Consider the following 23,314-nt stretch of genomic DNA (forward strand, 5'->3'; position numbering starts at 1 on the left):
AGCAATTGGGTCCCAACCACACATGGGGGAGACCTGGACTGTGTTCCTGGCTTCCATCCTTGGCCCCGCCCAGCCCTGATTGCCGTGGACATTTGGGGAGTGAACAGTCCATGTCAGTGTTCTCTCTCTCTGTCTCCAAAATAAAAGAGCATCACTAGCCAATTTCCTTCAGAGTCTCAGGTGAAGACCCATCTCGTCGCCTCACATGCACTGTCACAACACACTGAAAACTGCAGAATTCACTGCGAACTGCGAGGGCGCCCAGAACGTCTGGAACAACGTTCCTTTGACCCTAATTCGTGGTTGCTGTCCTTTGCTGTAGGTCAACAGCTTTCGGCCTTCGCGTACATCATTTCACAAGCTGCTTCTTGTAAGCTGAGGTTTAACTAGTGTTTATTTACTGTCATCAAACGCAAAATTGCAGAGGGAACAAAACAGTAATTGGTTTGCTGCATCTCTGAGGCTGTTGAGGAATCAAAATCAACAGTAATTACTGATCCTGACTGTGCAGCCCTCCCATGTGTTTCTACTTAAATCCCGGGGGTAATGTCTAAATTTCCCCAGAAGAGTTTTTCAGAGGGTTTCCAATTTAAATAATTAAAAGAAGTTTAAAAATCCAAGAATTTAAAAGAAAACACAGAAGGGCAAAGCCAGTTTGCTTGCTGTTTTCCATTGTGGGTCAGTCGGGAGAGGAGGTGGAAGAGGAGGGAGGCAATGAGGCCGCACAACATGAGATCAAGGGGAAAGCCCTCTGCTTTTCTGCATCAGGAACACTCAAGATCAAGGCACACACGGAGTGCAGGAGCTCACGCTGAACACGGCAGCACCCAAGCAGGGGCAAGAGCCCTCCAGCCGCCCTCCACACAGGACGACTGGTCTGCCGTCACACTTTTCAAGGAGGCAGAGACCTTGTGCACAATGCCACCACCAGCTCTCACCGAGGGCACGCTCCTCTCCCAGCCCCGTCCCGGGAGTGGCCCGGGCGAGCCTCCCCTGCGGAGCCCACTGGCGCAGCCCTGACGGCCCGGGATACTCACATCAAGCTTGGTCGGTGCCACTGCGTGGTGCGGTTGTTGTGGTTGACGTAGTACGTTCGGCCTAAGTTGTCCACTTTTTCCTCCCACCCGGGGGGCAGAGGCGGGGGCGGCAGCTCCTCCTGGTGCTGAGAGGCCGAGTCGTTGGAGTCGACCACTTCCCACCCATGCTGTGGGAGAAAGTCACACGGAGTTGAGGACGGTGCTTCCTGAGCCGTGAGCAAAGGACAGGCACGGCGTGGGGCGGGTATCCCTCCACCCGGCTCCACTGTATACGAGCAATGACTTCACGTGCCCCATCTGAATATACCCCAGGTAAGGACACTGGCAGAACCACGTGAGGATGTGGCTGCCCCACCAGCACCCGTGGGGTGGGTGCCAAGAAGGTGGTACGGGAGCAAGAACAGGAACGCCCTCTGGACAGCTCATTCCAAGACGGCCTTTCTACAGGACTTTCCGACGCCTGCCGCCCCCTGTTGGCCACCTGAGTAAGAGACCTGGGAGACTCAACATCGCGTCATCCGAGCTGAAGCAGCTCCAAGTTCTAGAAGGAGCTCCGCGGGCCACGCCCACTGCTCTGTGCACACGGGCCTCCCCGGACACTTGGGTTCTAGGGGACAACACAAGCTTCACCTTTTCTACCAGGACAGACTCAGAACGGGTTCTCAGGGCCACACTCCCAGGCAGGGGCCCCGACTGTTCAACGCTGAAACTTCACCCACGGCCACGGGAACAGGGGCCCCGCGCCCACGTACCTCCATGTCATCCCTGGGCTCGCTGTTCTCCTCGTCTTGGGCCCCGTTTTTGGGCATGTAAGCCATTTTGAGCCGCAGGAACCCCTTCACACGGGATTTGTGGCTGCACAGTGGGAGAGAAGTGGTCAGAGAGCAAACAACGTGGCTTCCTGCTCTGTGTGTAACGTGACCGCTGGCGCCGCGCTCCGGGCCTCCCACACCCGCCATGTCTCACCTCCTCGGCCTGAGCAGAAAGTCCTTAAACGTGTAGGGTCGCTCCATGGTTGGGTCTTCTGTCTGCAGGAAGAAAAATTCAGTCAAGTTTCAGTGCTCCTGGTAACTTCATATTTTAGATACACCTGATGGGATGGCAGGGAATACATTTTTGCATCTTTTTAAAGATTTATGTTATTTATTTGAAAGGCAGAGTTACAGAGAGAGAAGGCGGGACAGAGGACCTCTTCTGTACGCAAACGGCTGAGCCTGAAGTCCATCTGGGTCTCCCACGAGGGTGGGCGGGCAGCCTAAGTACTCAGGCCCCCCTCCACTGCTTTCCCAGGCATGTTAGCAGGAAGCTGGATTGGAAGTGGAGCAGCTGGAACTTGACCCAGAGCTCCTGTGGGAAGCTGGCAGGGCCGGCACAGCTTAACCTGCTGCACTGTAACAGCGGTCCCCGTTTTCACATCTTAGGCCCCGGCAAGGGTGAAAACGTGAGCTGGTGCCTCGGTGGGGCCTTGCCTACGTAAGATCCACTAGGTGTCACTGTCCCCATCGGGGTTAGGAGCCAACCCCAGCGGAGGACAAATGACAAAATTACAGTGGCCACTGCCAAGGGTAATTTCTAACTGCAGGGTGCAGCCTGGGTCTCACAGAGCTGATTAGCTTTGGAATCAGTGATCACTGGCGCCCTGTTATCTCATGGCTCAAGGAACCCGACGTGCAGCTAACAGCATCGCACCTGTGAGGAGGACACTTTCCCCACCAGAGCACCAGGCCACCACGGGAACACAGTGGAAAGCCGATCGCCTGCAGAGACCGCCCCAGAAAGTGCCACCCTCAGCCTTCAAACGCGGCTTAGTCACAAAGCTGGGAGCGTAACCGGGATATTCGCCCACGTGAAAAGAAATCGGTATTCATGCTTCATTATGCAAAGCTGGTTGGCCTAACAAAGCGAAACTGGGAAAGTAAGTGTTCCTATTAATTTTAAGTACTTGATATTGTAAGACCTCCAGCAACTAGACCCTTCAATTAAATACAATTTAAAGTATTTACTTCTGTGGCAAGAGAGATAAACCGCAATACAATAAAATACTGTTATGGCAATTTACTGATCAGGTGGGTATATACACATGTATGCTACCTGGCTTTGTCATTCCTAAATTCCCAACGGCTTCCTGCTCTTGGAATAAAATGAAAATTCTTTCCTGTGCCCTACAAAGTCAAATATGATCCGACTTTTTTGACATCATTATATGAACCAGTCTCTGTTCTCTGACCTCCGCCTCATATGTAGCATGTAACACACATGTTACACATGTAACCGTGCTGCAAGGTCCAGGCCCAGGCTCTGGCAGGTGCCCCCAGACTGGACCACAGTGGGCGCCACTTCGCCACTGAGGTCTGTGATCCCGGGCCATATGTGCCGAGCTGCTGTCCTAAGTGGCTACCGCTAGGCCCACTTATCACCCTCACCACCCTGCTCTATCTCCTCTTTATCGCCCTCTGACATTGTCTTGTTCACGTACTCACTGACGAGTCCTCTTACCCTGTACTTCCAGAACGTACGCCCACGAGGTCAGAGTCTAATCCATTCCCCAATGTATTGCTGGTGCCAATGACACTGCCTGGCGCTAGAGCAGGCTCTCCTGGGCAGCTGACTGACCAGTGCAATCTACAGTAAACCTCAAGGCCCTGAAAACACACCAGACTGCTCTCACCATGGCGACGAAGTAAACAGTCGGGACATAGCTTTGATTTAAAAATGCATCATAATGGAAATTTTATCAATGATGAACACTACTGCTATTATTTCTTTTTTAAAAATTCGGCCAACAAATAGGTTTAGTAAAAGCAACATCATGTGAAATACCTGTGGCTGCGTGGGAGGGACCACTAGCATCACAGCAGGCAAGTGCAGCGACATACGGAGGTCACATGTGGGAGACCTGGGGTGGGGAGACACTGCCTCTGACCTGGGGGGTTCACGCTGTTTCCGGATATGTGGTCCCACACAGGATGACCAGGAGGTCTTGCAGGTGGACAACTGCAGGGAAGGGAACAGCGGGGACAAGGCCTAAAGGGTCCTCGGGATTGCAGAGACCCAGCGCCCATTACCATCTTCGGCCAGGCCCACACTTGCTCGTCTCTCGTGGTTACCGTTGCCGACTCAGTGGCACGTGATAAATGGCAGGGCATTACGCATGACACCAGTCCTGCGCGGCACTCGAGCCCGAACAGGGCAATGGCCTTGGGGCTAACACGAGATCCTTCTTGGCCTTTACCCAACTTCAACATGGTCATTTCTCTGAAGAAGAGCCAGGTGGAGGCTCCCAGAATGGCACAGGAGGGGTTCCTGGTGGGATTTCAGCTCAAGCAAACTGCCGGCCAAAACGAGCATTCCAAAGCAAATCTTTTGGATACACAGCATTCAACTCAAGAGAGGGCGGTCACCAGGACAAGGACTGAGATCAACGATTCTGTGAGCAAACAGAAGGGGAGGGCTTCTCAGACTCCCCAAACCCAACACCTGGCTGCACCCAAAGTCCAGGCTCAGTGTCCCCCACACAGCTGACCGTACAAGGCACACACGGATGCCGGGACACAGGGCTGAGTCCGGCTAAATGCTGGGCAGTCACTTTCTCCCTGAACTCCGGACTCCTCCCCTCCCTGGATAATGCCAGGGGTGGACAAAGGTCTCCAATGTCCCTCCAAGCTCCCTGATGCTGAATTCTGCACACAGAGGAGGAGCTATGACCCTGCCTCCGGCCACCAACACAACAGAGTGAAATAAAGCTGCTGGCCTCCTGGAATTGTCTTCCAGTACCGTTAAGGCACCCAGCACCATCACGCTGCGAATGCCTCACTCTGGGTAAACGGAGATTCAGAATCTAGCCATGATTGTCTTAAGTAGCACTGGCCTGCAATCGAAGACATTAATGTCACCAAAATGGCTCTCTACTGCAGGGTACCAGCCACCGATGCAGACTCTGTAGGTGGGCAGGGGTGGAGCACCGGGCAGGGGAGAGGAAGACCAAGGAAGAGGTGAGACTACCTTCGGAGGCGTCCTAGGCAAACACCTGCCAGGAATTGCATTTGTTTTGTTCAGACAAGTCAAAGTCTAAACGATCGGTGGACAGAAATCACCAAACACTGCAGAACAATGCACTGAATTTAACAAATGAGAAAATGGCGATTTAAAAATCAACCAGTGCTGGGGCTGGCACTGTGGCGCAGCAGGTTAAAACCCTGGTCTGAAGGGGCAGCATCCCATGTGGGCGCCAGTTTGAGTCCTGGCTGCTCCACTTCCAATCCAGCTCTCTGCTATGGCCTGGGAAAGCAGTGGAAGAAGGCCCAAGTCCTTGGGCCCCTGCACCCACGTGGGAGACCTGGAAGAAGCTCCTGACTTCGGATTGGTGCAGCTCTGGCCATTGTGGCCAACTGGGGAGTGAACCAGCAGATGGAAGACCCCCCACCCCCCCGTAGCTCTTTCAAATAAATAAATCTTAAAAAAAATCAGCCAGTGCAGTTACAATTGGGTCTGCTCGTGGTGATGAGACAGAAGCAGCAGAGGAGGAAGCTGGAGGGGCCCAGCGAGCCTCTTGTGTCACAGACCCCCACGGCCTCATCCCGCCACAGCCCCCCTGCCCCGGGGCGGGGGTCCCAGTGAACACTGTGGATGGAACCAGCGGGATCTCACATGGCAGAGCCGGATGGAAACCTGGTTCCCGTCTACATGGACACGCTCCTTTTACAGGGAGAACACAGGAAGGAAGACTAACTCGATTAGGGTTACCCGCCAGCTCTCCCATCTCCTAGATGGACGCCAACAACTCCTGAGAAGGTTTCATCTTCTCAGACAACTACTTCTTCTTTTTTAATGGAAGGAGCTGAGATTTTCTTTTTTATTTTTTATACATTTTCTTTTTTTAATCGATTTCTTAAGAACTTAGAGATACAGAGACAGGGCTCCCACCCCTGGTTTACACCCCCAGCGCCTGCCACACCTGGGTGGCTGAAGTCCGGAGCCTGGAACCCGACCTGGTCTCCAACGTGGGTGGCAGGGAGCCACCTGCTGCGGACTCATCGCTGCACCCTCCCGGGGTCTGTATCAGCAGGAAGCTGGAATCAGAGCCGAGCTGGGTATTGAACCCAGGCTCTCTGATGGCATCTTAACCGCCAGGCCTAAAGCCTGCCCCGCTGAGACTTCTGGGAGCACAAATTGTGTTTTCTTAATTCTCTGACCCATCCTGAACCTGATGTGCACTCCCCTGGTCCATCCTCCTCCTACTCAGTCTGCTTTCCAGAACTGAAATGGAAGAGAAAGAGCAGAGGGGGGCAGCCCCGTGGGAACAGGGGCAGAGATGCAGGCCCACCATTCTGAGACTCCCTAGGTCCTACATATCCCTTTAACCTCCCCAGATGACGCGGGAGGACCATGTCGGCGCTGGGAATGCAAGCGGATCAGAATTCTAAGAGGACGCTCCTTTCCCCCGAAGCACTGCTGAACGCGGTGCACGGAGTCCCCGATCACAGCCGGGGGAGGAGATCCTTTCCCCCTCACCACGCCTTCCCTCTCGCCTGCCCAGGGGACGAGGGTGCAGCTGGCACCTGCCTGCCCGGCCACTGCGGTCGGCGACTGAGGTGGGGACTTTCTACCATGCGGAACGCCTGGCTCCCAACGCCCCTTCCGTCCTGCCTCTCTGTGCCCAGGGCCTCCTTCGCCGGCCTCCCTGGCAGGGGACCAATGTGGACTCAACGCACAATGACCCACACGGCCAGAAGGGCGCCTGATGAATCCAGGTGCCCAGCTCTTGGCAGGGGGCCACGGAGAGTCCACAGGACTTCAACAGATGAAGGTTCTTCTGCAAACATCCATTACGAGGGCCATAATGTTTTCTTCCCAAACATACATACATATACACACACATGTGAAAACCACACAGTATTACTAAAATCATTTCCCAGCACCCATGGGAGTTGACGCTAAGTTCAATGTGGCAACTCCTGCAGACCACAGTGGAGGCAGGGATATTTTGTTTGTTTGTTTAAAGAATAAAGGTTCATAATATCTTGAGCAATAAGATAATGCCTCAGTCCTGGTTTATGTCACCATGGAGAGAAAGGCAATTGTTTTGCTAATACCAACACAGGTCAGAAATGTAGTGACAGATTACATCTTTGCAGCCTGAGTTCGAGGATTCCAAATTTCAGAGCCATTTCCTATTACATAAACAGTCTTTGTATAGTCTTTAACATATGTGTATCTTGTGAAGATTTATTTATTTGAAAGAGTGTTTTAGAGAGAGAGAGAAACAGAAAAACATCTTCCCACCACTGGTTCACTCTCCAATGGCTACAATGGCTGGGCCCGGTCTGGGCTAGGCCTGGCGCTCCATCTGCATCTCCCAAGCACTTGGGCCATCTTCTGGTACGTTCCCAGGTGCATCGGCAGGGAGCTGGCTCAGGAGCCTGTGAGGCCGACACCCCATGGAGGCACCAGTTTGTGTCCCGGCCGCTCTACTCCCATCCAGCTCCCTGCTAAGGGCCTGGGAAAAGCAGAAGATGCCCCAGATGTTGGGGACCCTGCCACCCACAAGGGAGATCGGATGAAGCTCCTGGCTCTGGCCTGGCCCAGGGCTGGCTGTTGCAGCCATCTGGGAAGCGAACCAGCAAATGGCTCTCTCTCTTGTCTCCTCATTTCTAACTCCTTTAAAAGTTTATTTATTTAAAGGCCATTTGAAGCATGGGACTATGGTGCTCCAAGGCAAACTACTCTCTTGGCAGCTGCAGGGCTGAGTCAGCTCACGGTAAAGAACCTGGTCCCTCTCCAGGCGTCCACTGTCCCTCCCTCTTGAATCTGCTGCTCTCCAGGGCAGACCCAAGCCTCAGCACCCTCACTTCCTTCCCTGAAAGCTCATCAGTGCCTCCACCCGGAATCCCAAGCTGGACTATTGGTGCTACTGACTTGGTCTCTGAAGAAGAGCATTCTTTGGGGCCGGGCTGTGGTGCAGTGCATTAACACCCTGGCCTGAAGCACTGGCATCCTATATGGGTGCTGGTTCTAGTCCCAGCTGCTCCTCTTCCAACCCAGCTCTCTGCTATGGCCTGGGAAAGTAGTGCAAGATGGCCCAAGTCCTTGGGTCCCTGCACCCACATGGGAGACCTGGAAGAAGCTCTTGGCTCCTCCTGGCTCCTGGCTTCAGATTGGCACAGCTCTGGCCATTGCGGCCATCTGGGAAAGCAGCGGATGGAAGACCTCTCTCTCTGTAACTCAGTCTTTCAAATAAATAAAATAAATCTTTAAAAAAAAAAAAAAAAAGAGCGTTCTTCCTTTCTCTGTATGCCTCTGTATGCCCTGTCCAGCCTCCGAAAACCACGAGCACTAAATCACGCAAACAAACAAGGGCTTCTTGGAGCAAGTTGTTTAAACATTCACTCCAGCCTCTTAGAGCGTGCAGCGACTTCCCTTGGCCAAGATGTGGTTTCTCTGTTAGGGAAAAGGGAGGCTGCGGCCATTCCTTAAAGAAGGGGCCAACCAGAGGATCAGGGCCATGACTGGAAGAGTACCACCAGAGGACCCAGCCGAGACGGAAGGCCTGGAAGGACAGGGAGAAGCCCCAGCAGGCAACCTCCTGAGGCTCACCTCTCCATGCTGCCTTGTGTCTCAGGCTAGCCTCAGTGAGCAGTCAACAGCCTTGGCGGAGCAAATGTGGCACCCTCACACGCTGGCTGGCTGAGGCCAGGGTGGCGCGTGCAGCCCGAAAAGCTCCCTCAGAACAACCGTGCCCCTCCTGTCTCCACTGGGAGCGACACAGCCAGAAACCAAAGCCTGGGGTGCACTAGCTCACACAGAGCTGCATGGGCTCGCACACCTGAGGGCAGCCCACACCTAGTTAGGCTGCACGGTGAACTCGAGGCACAGGTGTGCAGACAGCAAGAGGGGCCCACAGGATACACGGGCGCTTTGTAAGGCGAGGTGCTCAGAGGTCGAGCAGCTGAAGAGTGGAAGGGCAGGGCTGGTGACCATGACACAATGCTCAGAGGATCCAGAGGCCCCTGATGAAAGTCACCCGCTACCCCTTGAGAGAACTTTCTAGAAAGGAGGCAGGGCCAGAGTATGCAATCTCCATTTCCGCCTCTGCACTGTGCAGGCGCCCACAGCAGGCACCTCAGCACGAAGCTGTCCTTACCGGAAGGTGGCTGAGGGGCACGTCCACCTGGCCCAGGAAGTCGTCTCGCGTCTGTTGAGAAGAGAACAGAGAGAGTTAATGCCTCCACTACTCTTGAACGGCCAGCATCTCTTATCGATGTTCCGTTCCAAACAGACAAAGGCCCAGGGGCTGAGCCTGGTGGCACTGGGGAGGGTGGAAGGCAGGAGGCCCAGGCGAGGTGTAGGGCTCATGCATAGGGTCCTCTGCTGTCTGAGACCCTGGCTGACTTCCACTCCCGCACAGAGTGGCAAGGAGTCATCTGGAGTTGAGGGTGTGTGCCCAGCCAGGGGACACACATGCAGGGCCACTGAGGGCTGGAGGCAGAGCTGGCCCGCGTAAAGAAGAGACGGTACAGACTGCTGGAACGTCTCACAGGGACGTACTGACACAGTGCTGTAAGCTCACGAGTCCCTGAGGGCGGCCAGTCCAAGGAAGGTGACCGGAGTCCCTGAGGGCGGCCAGTTCAAGGAAGGTGACCGGGCCGGCTATCAGCGTACACGTTAAACAAAGCCTCGTCCATCCGACGAACACACTGCTGCAGTGCCCTCCCCCTGGGCCTGGGTCCTGCAATCCCTGGACACCCCGGGCCCACCCCCTATCCCCACGCCCCAGCTCCCGTTTTCCTGGCTTTACGAGGACCCACATGGAACTCACTTGGAGACACGCACAAGTCCCTTCTTAGATTTGGTAGTCACCTGGGAAGCCGTGACCCAGGGCACTGGCCTGGCCCCTGGGGAGTCACCTGGGAAGCCGTGACTCAGGGCACTGGCCTGGCCCCCGGGGTGTCCGCCAGGCCTTGTTCACACCATGTCCTGCTCACCCAGTGCTTGTGGCCTGGCCTCTGAGGCTTGCATGCCCCCAGCTGCCAATCAGAACGACCCTTGCCGCCCTCATACGGTATATGCAGCTGCTTCCACCACACTGCAAGCCCCTAACAGCTGGAAAGCCCTCGGTGTGCTCAGACGTGTCCCACGGTTAGCTAAGGAAAAGCCAAAACGTGAGTTCCAGCGTCTGCTCAGTGGGAACCCTGGTCTCTGCTGCTTTCCTGGGAAGTTTCCTAATGCACAAACACGACTTTCCAAATGTATCTGAAAATCTGTCTCTTCTCCCACGTACAGAGGAGCAGCCGCCGAACAGGAACAGGACTGGCGTGATTGGTTCAGGCTGAGAAGTGTCCCTTTAGGTAACGATTTGATTGACTGGAGAGCGGTGCGTCACCGCTGGCCGAGTGCGTCCGAGAGGACACCAGGCCCGGTCCCTCCAGCGGGTGGCGCAGTTCTTTCATCTGCTCGGCTATCGCTGCTGCCACCCAACCTGGAGACACCTGCCCTAGCACGAGGCTGTCAAAGGCAGGTGCCCATAAGCTCTCTGTGTCCCTGTGGGCAGCTCCCTCGACTGGCTGAGAGCTGGCCCATTCCCCAGGACTCACACCTGCGACAGCCACGCAAGGAAGTCGTGGTGAGCCTGCTCATTCTCCAGCTGCTGCGTTTCCTGAGACTTTTTAAGCAAGTGCGAAGGTCAACTAACTGTACCATCCCCCAAAATGCAATTTTGCCGAATACTGACCACAGATCGTGTGTCTCCCTAATGCGAGCAGATTTCACCACCCCACGCCCTCGCTCCTCCTCTGGAGGGGAAAGGGCACAGGATGCCACCTGGAGGAGACAACCTCACTCAAAGCTGTTTCACAGCCCGCACTCTCTGAAAGGCTACTCATGCGTCACTAACCCAGGGGCATTTTAGCAACAATCTGCAAAGCCCGTGTGTCTGTGCTGTGTGGCTGGGGAGATTGGGCGTTCAAAGCCAACAAGAAGGGTTAAGCTTTGCCCCGACCCTAGCAGACAGGCGCCCGACACTATTGGTGGCGAGGCCTCCCTCCCCCGGGGCTCACCCCGCTCAGGCTGTGCCAGGGTGCAGGCAGACCTCACAGCAAGCGTCGCTGTAACAGCAGGTGCAATTATTCCGCCCCTCTCACTGGTGGGCAACCTGGGCACGGTGTGCCCTGTGCAAGGCTGCTGGCTGGGCCAGAGCCTGCTCTCACCCCAGACTTTGGACTGCATCTCAGCAACTGGCAGGGAGGTGGGCTGGGTGCCAGCTCCGAGCTTTCCTGGGCTCTCGATGGTGCAAAGGGGGAGGGCTTCTGATAGTGACACAGTCAGGCAGACTTGGAAGGTTCTGGTCAAACGCTCGTTTGATTTGTCACCTTCAACCCCACCTTCTGCCCCAACTGCCCCTCTCAAACAAAACAGTGTCCTGGGAACACTTCACTTGTATGAAGGTTCCTGATTACACACACACGAACACACACCCTAATCTCTGCAACAGCCTAAGACTAACCTCTCTCTCTCTCTCATACACACATACACATACACACACACACACACACACACACACACACACACACACACCCTAACTCTCTTCAACAGCCAGAGACTAAGCAACCTCACCCGTGGAGGAACAGCAGGATTTTACTGGTTTCCATCGAGATGGAAACAGGATCATTCCTCACAACAGGAATCAGGCACACAGCTCCCCCAGCTATGGGCCCAAGCGACCTGTGTACACTTGCACCTCACTCCTCTAGGGAAGATGAGGCTGGTTGCAAACATCCCAGCTCTCCTGGTGCCCCCTGTCGAGAGGAGGAGCAGGAGAGGAGTTCGCAGGGACACCTCTGTGCGACGGCCAGGAAGGGGCCCCACATGGGGCCCTAGAGAAACGGCGATTTGCCGTCACAGTATCTGGAGCCTGTCACTGCCCAGAGTGGCTTCTTACACCAAGGTATAAACACACGTTAATCAAACCAAGGTTTAGTGATTTCCATTACCAAACTATTTCCATTAAACAGTGTGTTAACTACAAGAGCCTGTGAAAACTGAATTAATTCCAACTCACACTGTGCATATCGGCATTTCTTGTGGCTATTTTTAAGTTGTCAAATGCTGTCAATTTCCATCTCCATCACCTGCCACGCTGTTCTCCAGGCTGGAGATGTGCAGGTAAGTAATGACATAAATCCACCCTCTGACAAGCCAACAGACACTTTTCTAACGAAACGACAATGTGGAATGGCCCCTGACATGTGTCGTATTGGGTGAGACAAAAATTCTTATTCCTTTATTGGAAAAGTGAAATGAACACACAGATCCGACACTGTCTCTCCCAGAGCTTGCTCACCAGACACCGTTCAACTACCGCCCGCGTCCCTCTGTTAAAAATAACAATTCTTTTTTAAATAAAGAAAAAAGGGGACGAGAGAGTGCACCGTGTTCATACAGGGGTATGCTGCCACCATGTGCCAACGCCATCGTGACCTGAAGCCCGGGGACCATTGCAATAGCACCAGTGCAACCTTCCCTGGCCCCTGGGCACTTCCCCCGCTCCCTGGGGGCCCGGGTCAGGATGCCGGGCTTCACTGGCCATCACAAAGCACAGGCGACTCCGCTTCTCACAGAACACACCCACGCCAAAACCCAAACAGGCTCATTCACAAATACATTATCCTAATATATATGTATATTTTTATTTGAAAGGCATAGAGAGACCTTCCACCTGCTGGTTTAGTTCCCAAGTGCTCACAAGAACCGAAGCTGGGTCAGGCCAAAGCCAAGAACCTTGAGCTCAGTATGGGTCTCCAGGACCCAACTATTGAAGCCGTCACCAGACACTGCTTGGGGTGCATCTCAGCAGGGAGCTGAGACTTGAACCCAGGGACCCTGAGATGGCATGAGGGCATCCCAACCCCCGCACTCAATGGCCACCCCTACTCTTGACCTTGAGGTTAGAGTTGTATCTGACCGATGGGATCCGTACCTCCTTGCACCCCACAGCTACACCCCGGCTCCTTTCCAGATGGAGGCGAGGGTGACCGACAGGCCAGGTGCGATGAGAACTTCCCACTGAAGCTGCAAGGGTGGGAGGGGACTGTGTGGGGAGAAAAGCACCAGAGGCGAGGGAGGGGTGCCCGCAGGTCATGCTGGGGTCAGGAGGGCCACCAGGAAAGGTGCTGCAGACCACCCACGTGGCATGCGGCAGCTACACCCCAAGCCTTTGTACGCCATGAGCGGCAATCCCTTTTTTTTTTATCTTTTATTTAATGAATATAAATTTCCATGGATTACAATGGCTTCCCCCCCATACCGTCCCTCCCACCCACAACCCTCCCCTTTCCCACTCCCTCTCCCCTTCCATTCACATCAAGATTCATTTTCGTGCAATCCCTTTTTTTAAAATTAAATTTAAGAGGAGAGAAAGCATCAGTGTCTCATGTCTTGAGAAGCCTTCATTTCCGTTCCATACATAGATGAATGTGTGCATTAAGTTATGACCTGAGATTAACTTCTATGTTTGTGTCACTACCCAAAGAGTTCAAAATTAGAGATTTAACTACTGAAAATGAATATCACCGGGTACTACCACTTGCCTGGTATCACAGACACCACTTCCAAGACAATCACCTTCAGGGTGGCTAGAGACTGGTGCTAGAGAAGCATCCAGAACCTACAACAGAAGCTGGAGCAAGAAGTTGTGTGATGCGCAGAGTGACGAGAACCAGGGTCACCATCACAACGCACCCTGCCACAGAGCCTAGGCAGCCAGCTCGCCCGCCCACCACACGACGCAGGACAGCTTCTCCACCGGCCACTTCCTGCCACCCCACAGTCGGAAGGACACTTGTATTTTTAGGCTGATTTTGGAGGCATGCATTTTGGATCATCTGAATGACGAACGGCATGCGTAACGTTAACAGCAGCTTTTAGATCTAACGTTAACAAAACAGCGACTGCTGACAGTGTACTGTCAGCTGTCACACCTGCAAGTCGGGACGCGTTCAGCACCACACTGGCCTTGTCATCACAGACAGGAGGGAGGAGCGTTCTCGCTTCTCCTTCCACCTGTCAGGCACATCAGCCTCCACCATGGAGGAACGGAGGTCAGCCTTCGCCCACTCCATGCGTTGTATAACACAACGGTTCACCTCTTTGGGTGCCGGGCTGGATTTCAAGGTCAATGGCTTCAACATACGTCACCGAGGTCACCAGAATCCAGTACAGTCACCGGCATTCTATCAAAAATAAAGAAACAGTTGCAAGGATGGCACACTCTCCGAATACACCTGCTCCTACCCAAATTAAACTCACAGGCACAAAACCTGTGTACAGTGAGGTGTGTCCGTCACTGGTCCTTATTTATAACAGCAAGCGAGACCTCCATGCCAACACAATGCCACAACAGGCTCAGGACTTGTCCACATCTCAGTTAAACCACACAGGGACGGCAGGCAGAAGTAAAACCCGCCGGCCGTCTCTGTGATTAGGAATGACTATTTTGAGGGATGCTTTTCCTGAAATACAGAAACCCAAAGCAGAGGCGTGGAGAGGCAGACAGAGCCAAGGAGCACGGTGCTGGGAAGGACTCAGCGGCCTTGCACTGATCCATGCAAACCGGGTGGGAGCAGACACCTCTCCAGCCTGCGTGCTGCTCCAGCTACCCGGACAGGACGCCAGGGGCAGCGGCTGCCTGATGTTGCCGCCTGCCTCCTGCCCCCGGTGGATGGAGGTGGCTCAGGTTCTCTCCCGTCTTCTCCCTCGCTGCATATGAAAGCCTAATGCAGACGTGGGAACGACAGACTCACAGGAACTGCAACATTCCCAGTGGGATAAGTGGATATCGGGAATCTAGGACCCAGGAAACTTCAGGGGTGCGAATGCTGGGAAAGAACTCTGGTGACCGGACACACACCGTGAGCAGAGCTGCTGGGCTTAGCATCTTCCCACATGAGCTCCTTCAGGCAGGGGTCAGCCACGCACAGATCCTTTCCCTCTCAGAGTGTGTCCCACCTGGGTGACCCACAGGTGCTCCGTGTGGGCTCACAGCTCCGGTGCACGACACCAGGGGGAAGGAAGTGGCGGATTCCACCAGAGGTCAAGGTCAGGGACATAGAGCTTTACAGTCTTCCTGGGTGGGGAGGGCAGGGGCGGGGGGTGGCCCGAAGCCAGTGTCACTGAGGGCCTGCCCAGCAGGGCAAGTGAGGCAGGGCCGGGTCTCTAGCCCCCTGTGCCCAGTAGACACGCAAGGACAGCCGCCTGGGGGAAGGGCTCTATGGAGGGCCCGGGTGCTGAGGGGAGGGGAGCAGCTCAGCCCTTGGGCAAAGGAAGGCTCCAGGACCACCTAGAAGAGTGGCAGCCAGCGGGCATCAGTTCTCTGTGTGCTGGGGAGTAAGGTGAGGGCTGCCAAGGGCCCAGCAGGTGCCCCCTGGAAACCTGCGAGACAGCCTCGCCAGGGACAGAGAGGAGAGGCGTGGTTTCCCGAGCAGGGCAGAGGTCCAGCACCTCACCTTCCCTCCCACAAAGACAGGCCACAGGGACTGTGCGCTCCCAATCCTCTCTGTTCAGGGGAAGGAAGCAGCTGCGGCCTGTCCCTGGCAGGTGCGGGGGCCTGGCCGGGCGCCCCAGGTGCCCGGCACGATGACTGCTTGGAGCTGCCCAGTGGGCCAACGCGCCCAGGGAAATGCCACTGGCGCGTCTTGTAAGGCCACTTTGTCTTTGTGGAACGTGCCAAGGCACAGCAACCTTCGGCACGACTGTAATTCTGTCAACCTTCCGGGGCCTCCTTGTGAAAGGAACGCTACATTTTGCAGAGTAAACTTGAAAAACGTACTACACCTGCTAAAAACAAACATTCACATCTATCCTACTTCCCACAAAGCCAAGCGCCCTGAGACTGAACCTTAAAAGTTAATTTAAAAGGAAAATGTCACTGGGTTCATTTAATGACGCAACATTGTTTAATTTAGTGCTTCTGGTTTTATGGCACATTTTGTTTAATTTCTTAAGACTTTAGGACAATTGTCTCAGGGTTAAGTGTCTCATTTCTTCTCTGGAGGAGTTTACCACAAAATTTCCTGCAAGCAATTTTAATAATGGATTAAGCACACAAAAGGGGGTGGGGGGGTGGAAGGAATGCAAGATGCCGCACTTTCTCTCTGAATTTAGCTATCAAAGAATCCGTCTTTTTAGAAAGTGCGCGAGGAGAGGTTTTTCAACAATGTTTGAGAGGTCTCGTTTGCAAAAATCATTTAAAAGCATAAAATCTTTCATAAAGTCAGGCCATTAATGGAGTTGTTAACAAAAAGTTTCCCTTGGAGCCGGCATTGTGGTGTAGTGGGCAAAGCCGCCATCGGCATCCCATTTGGGCCACGGTTGAAGTGCTGGTTGCTCCACTTCCCAACTAGCTCCCTGCTGATGGCCTGGGAAAAGCAGCAGAAAATCAGAGTGTTTGGGCCCTGACGCCCATGTACATGAGAGACCTGCAGGAAGCTCCCAGATCCTGGCTTCATCCTGGCCCAGTGCCAGCCGTTGTAGCCATCTGGGGAATGAACCAGTGGATGGAAGCTCTCTCTTTCTCCCTCTCTCCAAAATAGATCTTAAAAAATCTTAAGAAGAAATAAAATCTAAAAAAAAGTTTTTTCCAGACTCCGTAAGTGCTGGACACTCCCTCCCTGCAGGATACTGAATTTCCCAACGGCAGCAGCAGGAAAGAAAGATTCCTTTCTGCATATTCCAGGGGGTGAGTAAAAAGCATCCACGCTTTGTGAAAAGCTCAGCAAACGATCCCACCTTGACTGTGCGCCACTCAAAACACGGATTTCCAAGGGTCTGGGGGAACTTGCGCTGGCTGGGTAGACAGGGCTGCTGTCTACTTCCCACAGTCTCCTGAGGAGCCGCTGGGGAAGGGGGCCTCCTCCTCCTCCCCTTGCCCCCTCCTCCCCCTGCCCCCTTCCCCTCCTTCTTCCAGTCTCGACGTCAGTGGATGGGTGTCCAGGCGGACTGGGCAGGGCTGCAGGGCAGTCAGAACCCGGGCTCTCGGCCAGGTTGGCCCTTAGAACCGGCAGCAAAGTTCTAGCACCAATGGTGCACGGCCCTCAGTGGCAGCAGTGCAGAGCTGGGTGTACTGAGAATGCATGGCCAGGGCTGGCGGCCAGTGGGTTTACCTCTCACTGACGCCACGCATGAGAACACTGCCGTCTCCCACAGCCCAGAAGGGCTGCCTCTCGCCCAGTCCCCTCCCCAGTGTCTCTGCTGCTGTCCACAGAGGGGCGGCCCATTCACAGGGGTGGGTAAAAATAGCCCGGAATGTGGGTGACATGGGGGAGGGGTGCATTTCTAGCTACCCCTGTGTGGAACCCTAGCCCTCTGGCCTCGGAGAGCTGGGATATTAATAGGAGTGGGACTCACAGGTGCACAAAGCACAGGGATTTCGCTGGGTGGTTGTGGCCAAGGGACGTCTGCCTGCGGGGAACTCCATTTTGAAAAAGAACTGGAGAGAGGGGTTCCTGGGTGGGGTGGGGGGGCTCGGACGTCGTGGAGCAGAGCGAGTATACATCCTATGCTTTCTAAGACGTCTGGAAGCATCTCCGGCCTCTGCCCAGTGGATTCGGGAGCAGCCCGTGTCCTCCCGTTATGATGACCAACCATGTGTCCTGATGTTGGCCAATGTCCCCACCAGGGGACAGGGAGGAAGAAACTGCTCTTAGCTGAGGACCACCATCCGGGGGAACACGGGTTGTCAGTCCAGCTTTGGGCTACTCTGTAAGAACATCCCAGTGAACTGGGGTGGACTGTTTTTTCTTTTTTTAAGATTTGTTTTTTATTTATTTGAAAGGCAGAGTTACAGAGAGAGGAGGAGAGAGAGATCTTTTATCTGCTGGTTTACTCCCCAGATGGCTGCAACAGCTGGGGCTGGGCCAGGCCAGAGCCAGGAGCTTCTTCCAGGTCTCCCATGTTGGAGGAGAGGACCAAGCACTTGGGCTGTCTTCTGGTACTTTTCCAGGCCATTAGCAGGGAGCTGGATTGGAAGTGGAGCAGCTGGGTCTCAAACCGGTGCTCATATGGGATGCTGGTGTCACAGTGGAGGCTTAACCTGCTATGCCACCATGCCAGCCCCTTGAGAGTTCTTTAACTCCATTCTCTTGGAGCACCAGGGAGGAAGGAAGAGCAATGGGAGTTTCAGGGATTTGAACCAGTTTCTGTCCCACAGGCACTGGAGTTTCATTTGTTTCTACTCTGTCATTTGTTGGGGGCCAAGCTCCCCACCCTGGGACAGGAGGCCTTAAGTAGTTATTAGAAAGTTATTTCCTCACGCCCCAGCTGGTTCTCCCGCAGCTCTCAGAGAACTTATAAGGGGGGGGGGGGCGGGGGTGGAAGGAATCTGCAAGGGGAGCTCCATGCACAGGTGACTTCAGGGCCGCCAGGAACTCCTTGAGAAGCTGAGACTGAAACTGAGCTCCTTGCTTGACTAAACTGGGCTTAAAATTTACCAAAGTGGCTGGCGCCGCGGCTCACTAGGCTAATCCTCCACCTGCGCACTGGCACACCGGATTCTAGTCCTGGTCGGGGCGCCGGATTCTGTCCTGGTTGCTCCTCTTCCAGTCCAGCTCTCTGCTGTGGCCCAGGAAGGCAGTGGAGGATAGCCCAAGGACTTGGGCCCTGCACCCGCATGGGAGACCAGGAGGAAGCACCTGGCTCCTGGCTTCAGATTGGTGCAGTGTGTCGGCTGTAACAGCCATTTGGGGGGTTGAATCAATGGAAGGAAGACCATTCTGTCTCCCTAACTGTACCTGTCAAAAAAAAAAAAAAAATTACAGCAGAAGCTGCAGTGCCCACAGCAGGGCACCACGCTGTTCGTCGTGCTCCTGGGAGCACTCCGTGAGCCTGCCATCAAAGCCGCGAAGGCCCAAGGAACACAGGCGAAGGGAACATGAGTGAACTCTGAAGAACAGTCACAGGGCCATTGTTGTGGCAGAGTGGGCTGGGCCCTCACCTGTGATGCTGGCTGGATTCCCCGATGTGCCACTTCCAACCCAGCTCCCTGCTAATGGCCTGGGAAAGCAGCAGAGGATGAAATGCCTGAACCCATGTGGGAGACCTGGAAGAAGCTCCTGACTTCAGCCCATTCCAGTCTTGGTTGTTGCAGCCATCTGGGGAGTGAGCCAGTGGATGGAAGACCTCTCTAACGCTGCCTTTCAAATAAATAAATAAATAAATAAATAAATAAATAAATCTTGAAGAAAAGTTAAGTCTCAAGGAGAAAATGCACCCAAAACACCTTTCAATATCATTTCAAAAGCCTTCAACAATCAAACCACCAAAGACAATGAAAACTTGCATACCAAGCATCAAACTTTCAATGTCTCAAGACAGGATAAGCCTGGGAGAGAGACTAGTACAATTAATTAATCCCTGTGACTTTCACCAAGAATCTCGGGCTACACTCCCAATGCCCATGTGTGCAAGATGTGGACACACGTCCATGCCACGTGGAAGACCCGGCAAGCAGACACGTGAGGCCCAAGAGAAGCGCTGCCCACAACGGACAACTCTGTACCCTTATTCCTCAGTGTAGTCCTGGCCTGAAACCCACACTTGCTGTGCCGTGTGCCTGCTGAGGACTGTCCCATAGCAGCACCTGCTCGAGGCGCGTGCGTTTGATGGAAATCACAGGCATGGGGAGAGAGCCCTCACAGGTCACAGGACTGTGATGCACGCACAGCCTGGTGCACACCAAGTCCTCCCTGGACCTGACTCCATGTCTGCAAAATGGGGCGAAGACAACTTGCTCTTCCTGTTTGGTCAGCTGTTGCACCCCGGGGGCCTGTGCAAGCTGCTTCTGGGAAATCTTTTAAAGTACCCGTGGAGAAGCAGGAGGCGCAGAGGGCGCCTGCCAAGACAGGCCAACTGGAAGGCAGGCAGCTGTTTTCAGAAAGGCGGCGGTTCCGTCAGCCAGGTCTCCACTCAGAGAACCTCCCTGCATTGCCAGGGGCTCGGCACGCTCAGCTGGAGCAGCCTGCCCTGTGCTCCGAGGGCAGCGCACACGGAGAGCTCTAAGAAGCAGAACAGAACGTGATAAAGTCAATTATCCAGGAAGCAGGGAAACGTCAGAACCGAAAGGCTTGGCCGACACCGAACATGGGGAGGCTTTCTTGGGATTCTGAGACAAGCCTCCCGGTTTTTTCTTCACAAGATGACCTGGTGTTGGGCAAGTCACCAACTAAGGAACAGTCGCTGCTCAGGGGTCTGTCATGTACGTGCCGGTGGGCTGGAACATTGCACCTGTCATCGTGAAGAAGACGGTACCACACACGCCATCGCAGGCTATGGAATCCACAGGGTGACTGGGGTCCCGGCAGCCCTCAGCCAGGGGGCTTCAAACACATGCTGAGGTTCTCAGTGGAAACCCCAAACCCCCATCACCCTGCCAGGTGCACACCGGTGGGCACTTCTGTAGGTCACCTGCAAGCTCAGAACCGCAGGGAACAGGAAAATGACCGACAGCTGGAGTGGGGTCGGGGCCAGGCCAGAGTTCCCGGGTCATCCTAAATATTAACGAGAATCCTGCAGTCAACTCCACGCCATGTCAAGGACTTATTTTTAGTTAACACAGGAGTTACAACTTCCCTCACAAACATCTTTGCGTAGAACTAAGGCTTCAGGGAAAACATACTGTGTTTTTATGGTGCGACTTCGCAGACACCAGAGTGGGAGGCACAGAGCTGCCCCAACAATGAGGGAGTGGGCGGAACGGTTCAGGCGCTGACTGTGACCCTGGGCAAGCTTCCTAACCGGAGGGGCAGTAAGCGCCTGGGAATGAGCCTGTGATATGAAGCGTTATTATGAGAACTGTGCACAAAACCAGTTCTGTGCTCACCCAAACTGCCATTCTACAGAGTTTCTCATTAGGGAAAAGATTCACTGTCCTTGTGAGCTGTCCACATTTTTTTTTTTTTTTTTTTGACAGGCAGAGTGGACAGTGAGAGAGAGACAGAGAGAAAGGTCTTCCTTCGCCATTGGTTCACCCTCCAATGGCCACTGTGGCCGGCTCACTGCGCTGATCCTAAGCCAGGAGCCAGGTGCTTATCCTGGTCTCCCGTGCGGGTGCAGGGCCCAAGCACTTGGGCCATCCTCCACTGCACTCCCTGGCCACAGCAGAGAGCTGGCCTAGAAGAGGGGCAACTGGGACAGAATCCGGCACCCCGACTGGGACTAGAACCCGGTGTGCCGGTGCTGCTAGGCGGAGGATTAGCCTGTTGAGCAGTTAGTTAGAGAGAGAGAGAGAGAGAGAGAGAGGGAGGGAGGGAGAGGGAGGGAGGGAGGGAGGGAGAGGGAGGGAGGGAGGGAGATCTTCTACCTGCTGGTGCATTCCCCAAATTGCTGCAATGGCCAGGGCTTGGTCAGGCCAAAGCCAGGAGCTTCTTCCGGGTCTCCCATGTGGGAGTAGGGGCCCAAGCACTTAGGTAATCTTCCACTGCTTTCCCAGGCCATAGCAAGGAGCTGGATCAGAAGAGGAGCAGCCAGGACAGGAATTGGCACCCACATGAGATACCCACGCTGCACGTGGAGGCTTAGTCCACTATGCCAGGAGCTGGCCCCGTTGTAAATGTTTTCGCAGCCCTTAAACTATAAGGATGATTTCCACACCATCTGCATACTTCCTTTTATCAAAGCACCCAACTTCATCAAAATTAAACCTCTGTGACCACGCTCACGGGCTGAACGCTGGTCACTGAGCAGGAGGGGCAGTCGCTGGGGGCAGGGCCTGGGGGGTTCAACGGGTGTAACGAAGATGAACATGAGGTTTAAACTGCTGCCCTCTTTTCTCTTTTTTCCTCTGGGGCCTCTTTCCATTGTTCAAAGGAAAGAGAACCGAGCAGTTTGGAGACACGTCCGCAATGTATTTTTTTCCATCATAAAATTGGGGGGGTAAGACTCTGTGGTTCTAAGGTTTTTTCTCTCCGTAGAGTTCTCAGCACTTACAACTTACTGCTGTGACATAGATTCCACTTACCCTTTGTGCCAACTTTCAACAAAATATTAACCTAATAACCTGTAAGCCACATACAATGTGCATCTAACCCTCTGTTTAAAACCCACGGGAGCAAGCCTGGTGAAGTCCACAGAGCTGCTCAGGGCGCCATGCATGGCAGCACCCTGGCACCTGACACAGCCAGCACACACCAGAATTCCGGGGCACTACACAGATCTGAGTGGGGTCTGCCCGCCGCGTCCTAAAACTTGCCAGTGCATCCTCCACAGACAGAACGTCTGTTCTCCTTCCTGGCCGATTCTGAGGCCTGAACACAGCTGAAGCCAGCACCAAGCCTAACTCTGCAGTCTGACATCAGTTCTACGCTCAGCCCGCACCTTGTTGCACGGTGGCATGACGCAGTTACCCGGCTTCCCGGAGATCCTGTTTCGTGCTCAGTGGAATGACAACATCGTGACGTGGTTAGGAGGATGAGTGACACCTTGAGGAAGGGCCCTGGGAGAGATCAGGGTGCTGGGTGGGAAGTGGTATTCATCCTGAATTCATTTCCCAAGGGTGCAAAGCGCATGACAACCTTCCACTGGAGCTGGAGGTAGCAGCCCTTAGCACTCCCGAGATGCAGCTGTCAGCCATTAATCAACAACAGTCGGCTTACAGGATGTTCTCAGTCTGCACAGACAGCTCACCTCCCATCATCCTCACGACAGCTTACAGGGTGGGTACCATGCCTGTGACAGAGAGAGCAAGCTAAGGCACAGAAAGGTTGAGGAGGCTGTCCAGGGTCTCAGAGACAGTAAGCAGCAGAGCCAGGAGAAGCTGTGACCCACGGTGACAGCACGCCCAGCCTCCAGAGCCACGGAGACCCCAGCAGTGCCAGCACGTCGCCCACCGTTCCTGGGGAACTAGTCGCTGGGGTGGCCGGTGCACGGTGAACAGGCCATGTATGTACATTTGAAGGACAAACTACAATTTTTTTTTTTTAATTTGACAGGTAGAGCTATAGACAGTGTGTGAGAGAGAAAGGTCTGCCTTTCATTGGTTCACTCCCCAAATGGCCGCTACGGCTGGCACTGCACCGATCCAAAGCCAAGAGCCAGGCGCCTCCTCCTGGTCTCCCATGCAGGTGCAGGGCCCAAGCACTTGGACCATCCTCCACTGCCCTCCCAGGCCACAGCAGAGAGCTGGACTGGAAGAGGAGCAACTGGGACTAGAACCCGGTGCCCATATGGGATGCCGGCGCCACAGGCGGAGGATTAACCAAGTGAGCCACAGCGCTGGCCGGGACAAATAACGCCGC

The 23,314-nt window shown here is 54.3% G+C and overlaps 1 protein-coding gene and 1 long non-coding RNA gene across 21 annotated transcripts in view; one reads left to right on the forward strand and one right to left on the reverse strand.

Moving 5' to 3' along the window:
• Positions 1 to 23,314, reverse strand: part of NEDD4L (NEDD4 like E3 ubiquitin protein ligase) — a 320,618-nt gene that overhangs the window by 64,948 nt on the left and 232,356 nt on the right. For all 20 annotated transcript variants that reach the window (XM_051851903.2, XM_051851904.2, XM_070050121.1 and 17 more), the window contains 4 exons: positions 9,178 to 9,228; positions 2,004 to 2,065; positions 1,790 to 1,892; positions 1,038 to 1,204 (listed from right to left, as the gene is read on the reverse strand). In XM_051851903.2, the coding sequence (XP_051707863.1) occupies positions 1,038 to 1,204; positions 1,790 to 1,892; positions 2,004 to 2,065; positions 9,178 to 9,228 (383 nt within the window). The remainder of the gene's footprint in view (positions 1 to 1,037; positions 1,205 to 1,789; positions 1,893 to 2,003; positions 2,066 to 9,177; positions 9,229 to 23,314) is intronic.
• Positions 1,616 to 8,315, forward strand: LOC138844018 (uncharacterized). Its single transcript, XR_011379315.1, has 2 exons — positions 1,616 to 2,104; positions 2,697 to 8,315. It is a non-coding gene; the product is annotated as an uncharacterized lncRNA (long non-coding RNA).

Source organism: Oryctolagus cuniculus, chromosome 10 (assembly GCF_964237555.1).
Source record: "Oryctolagus cuniculus chromosome 10, mOryCun1.1, whole genome shotgun sequence".
Taxonomy (NCBI): Eukaryota; Metazoa; Chordata; class Mammalia; order Lagomorpha; family Leporidae; genus Oryctolagus; species Oryctolagus cuniculus.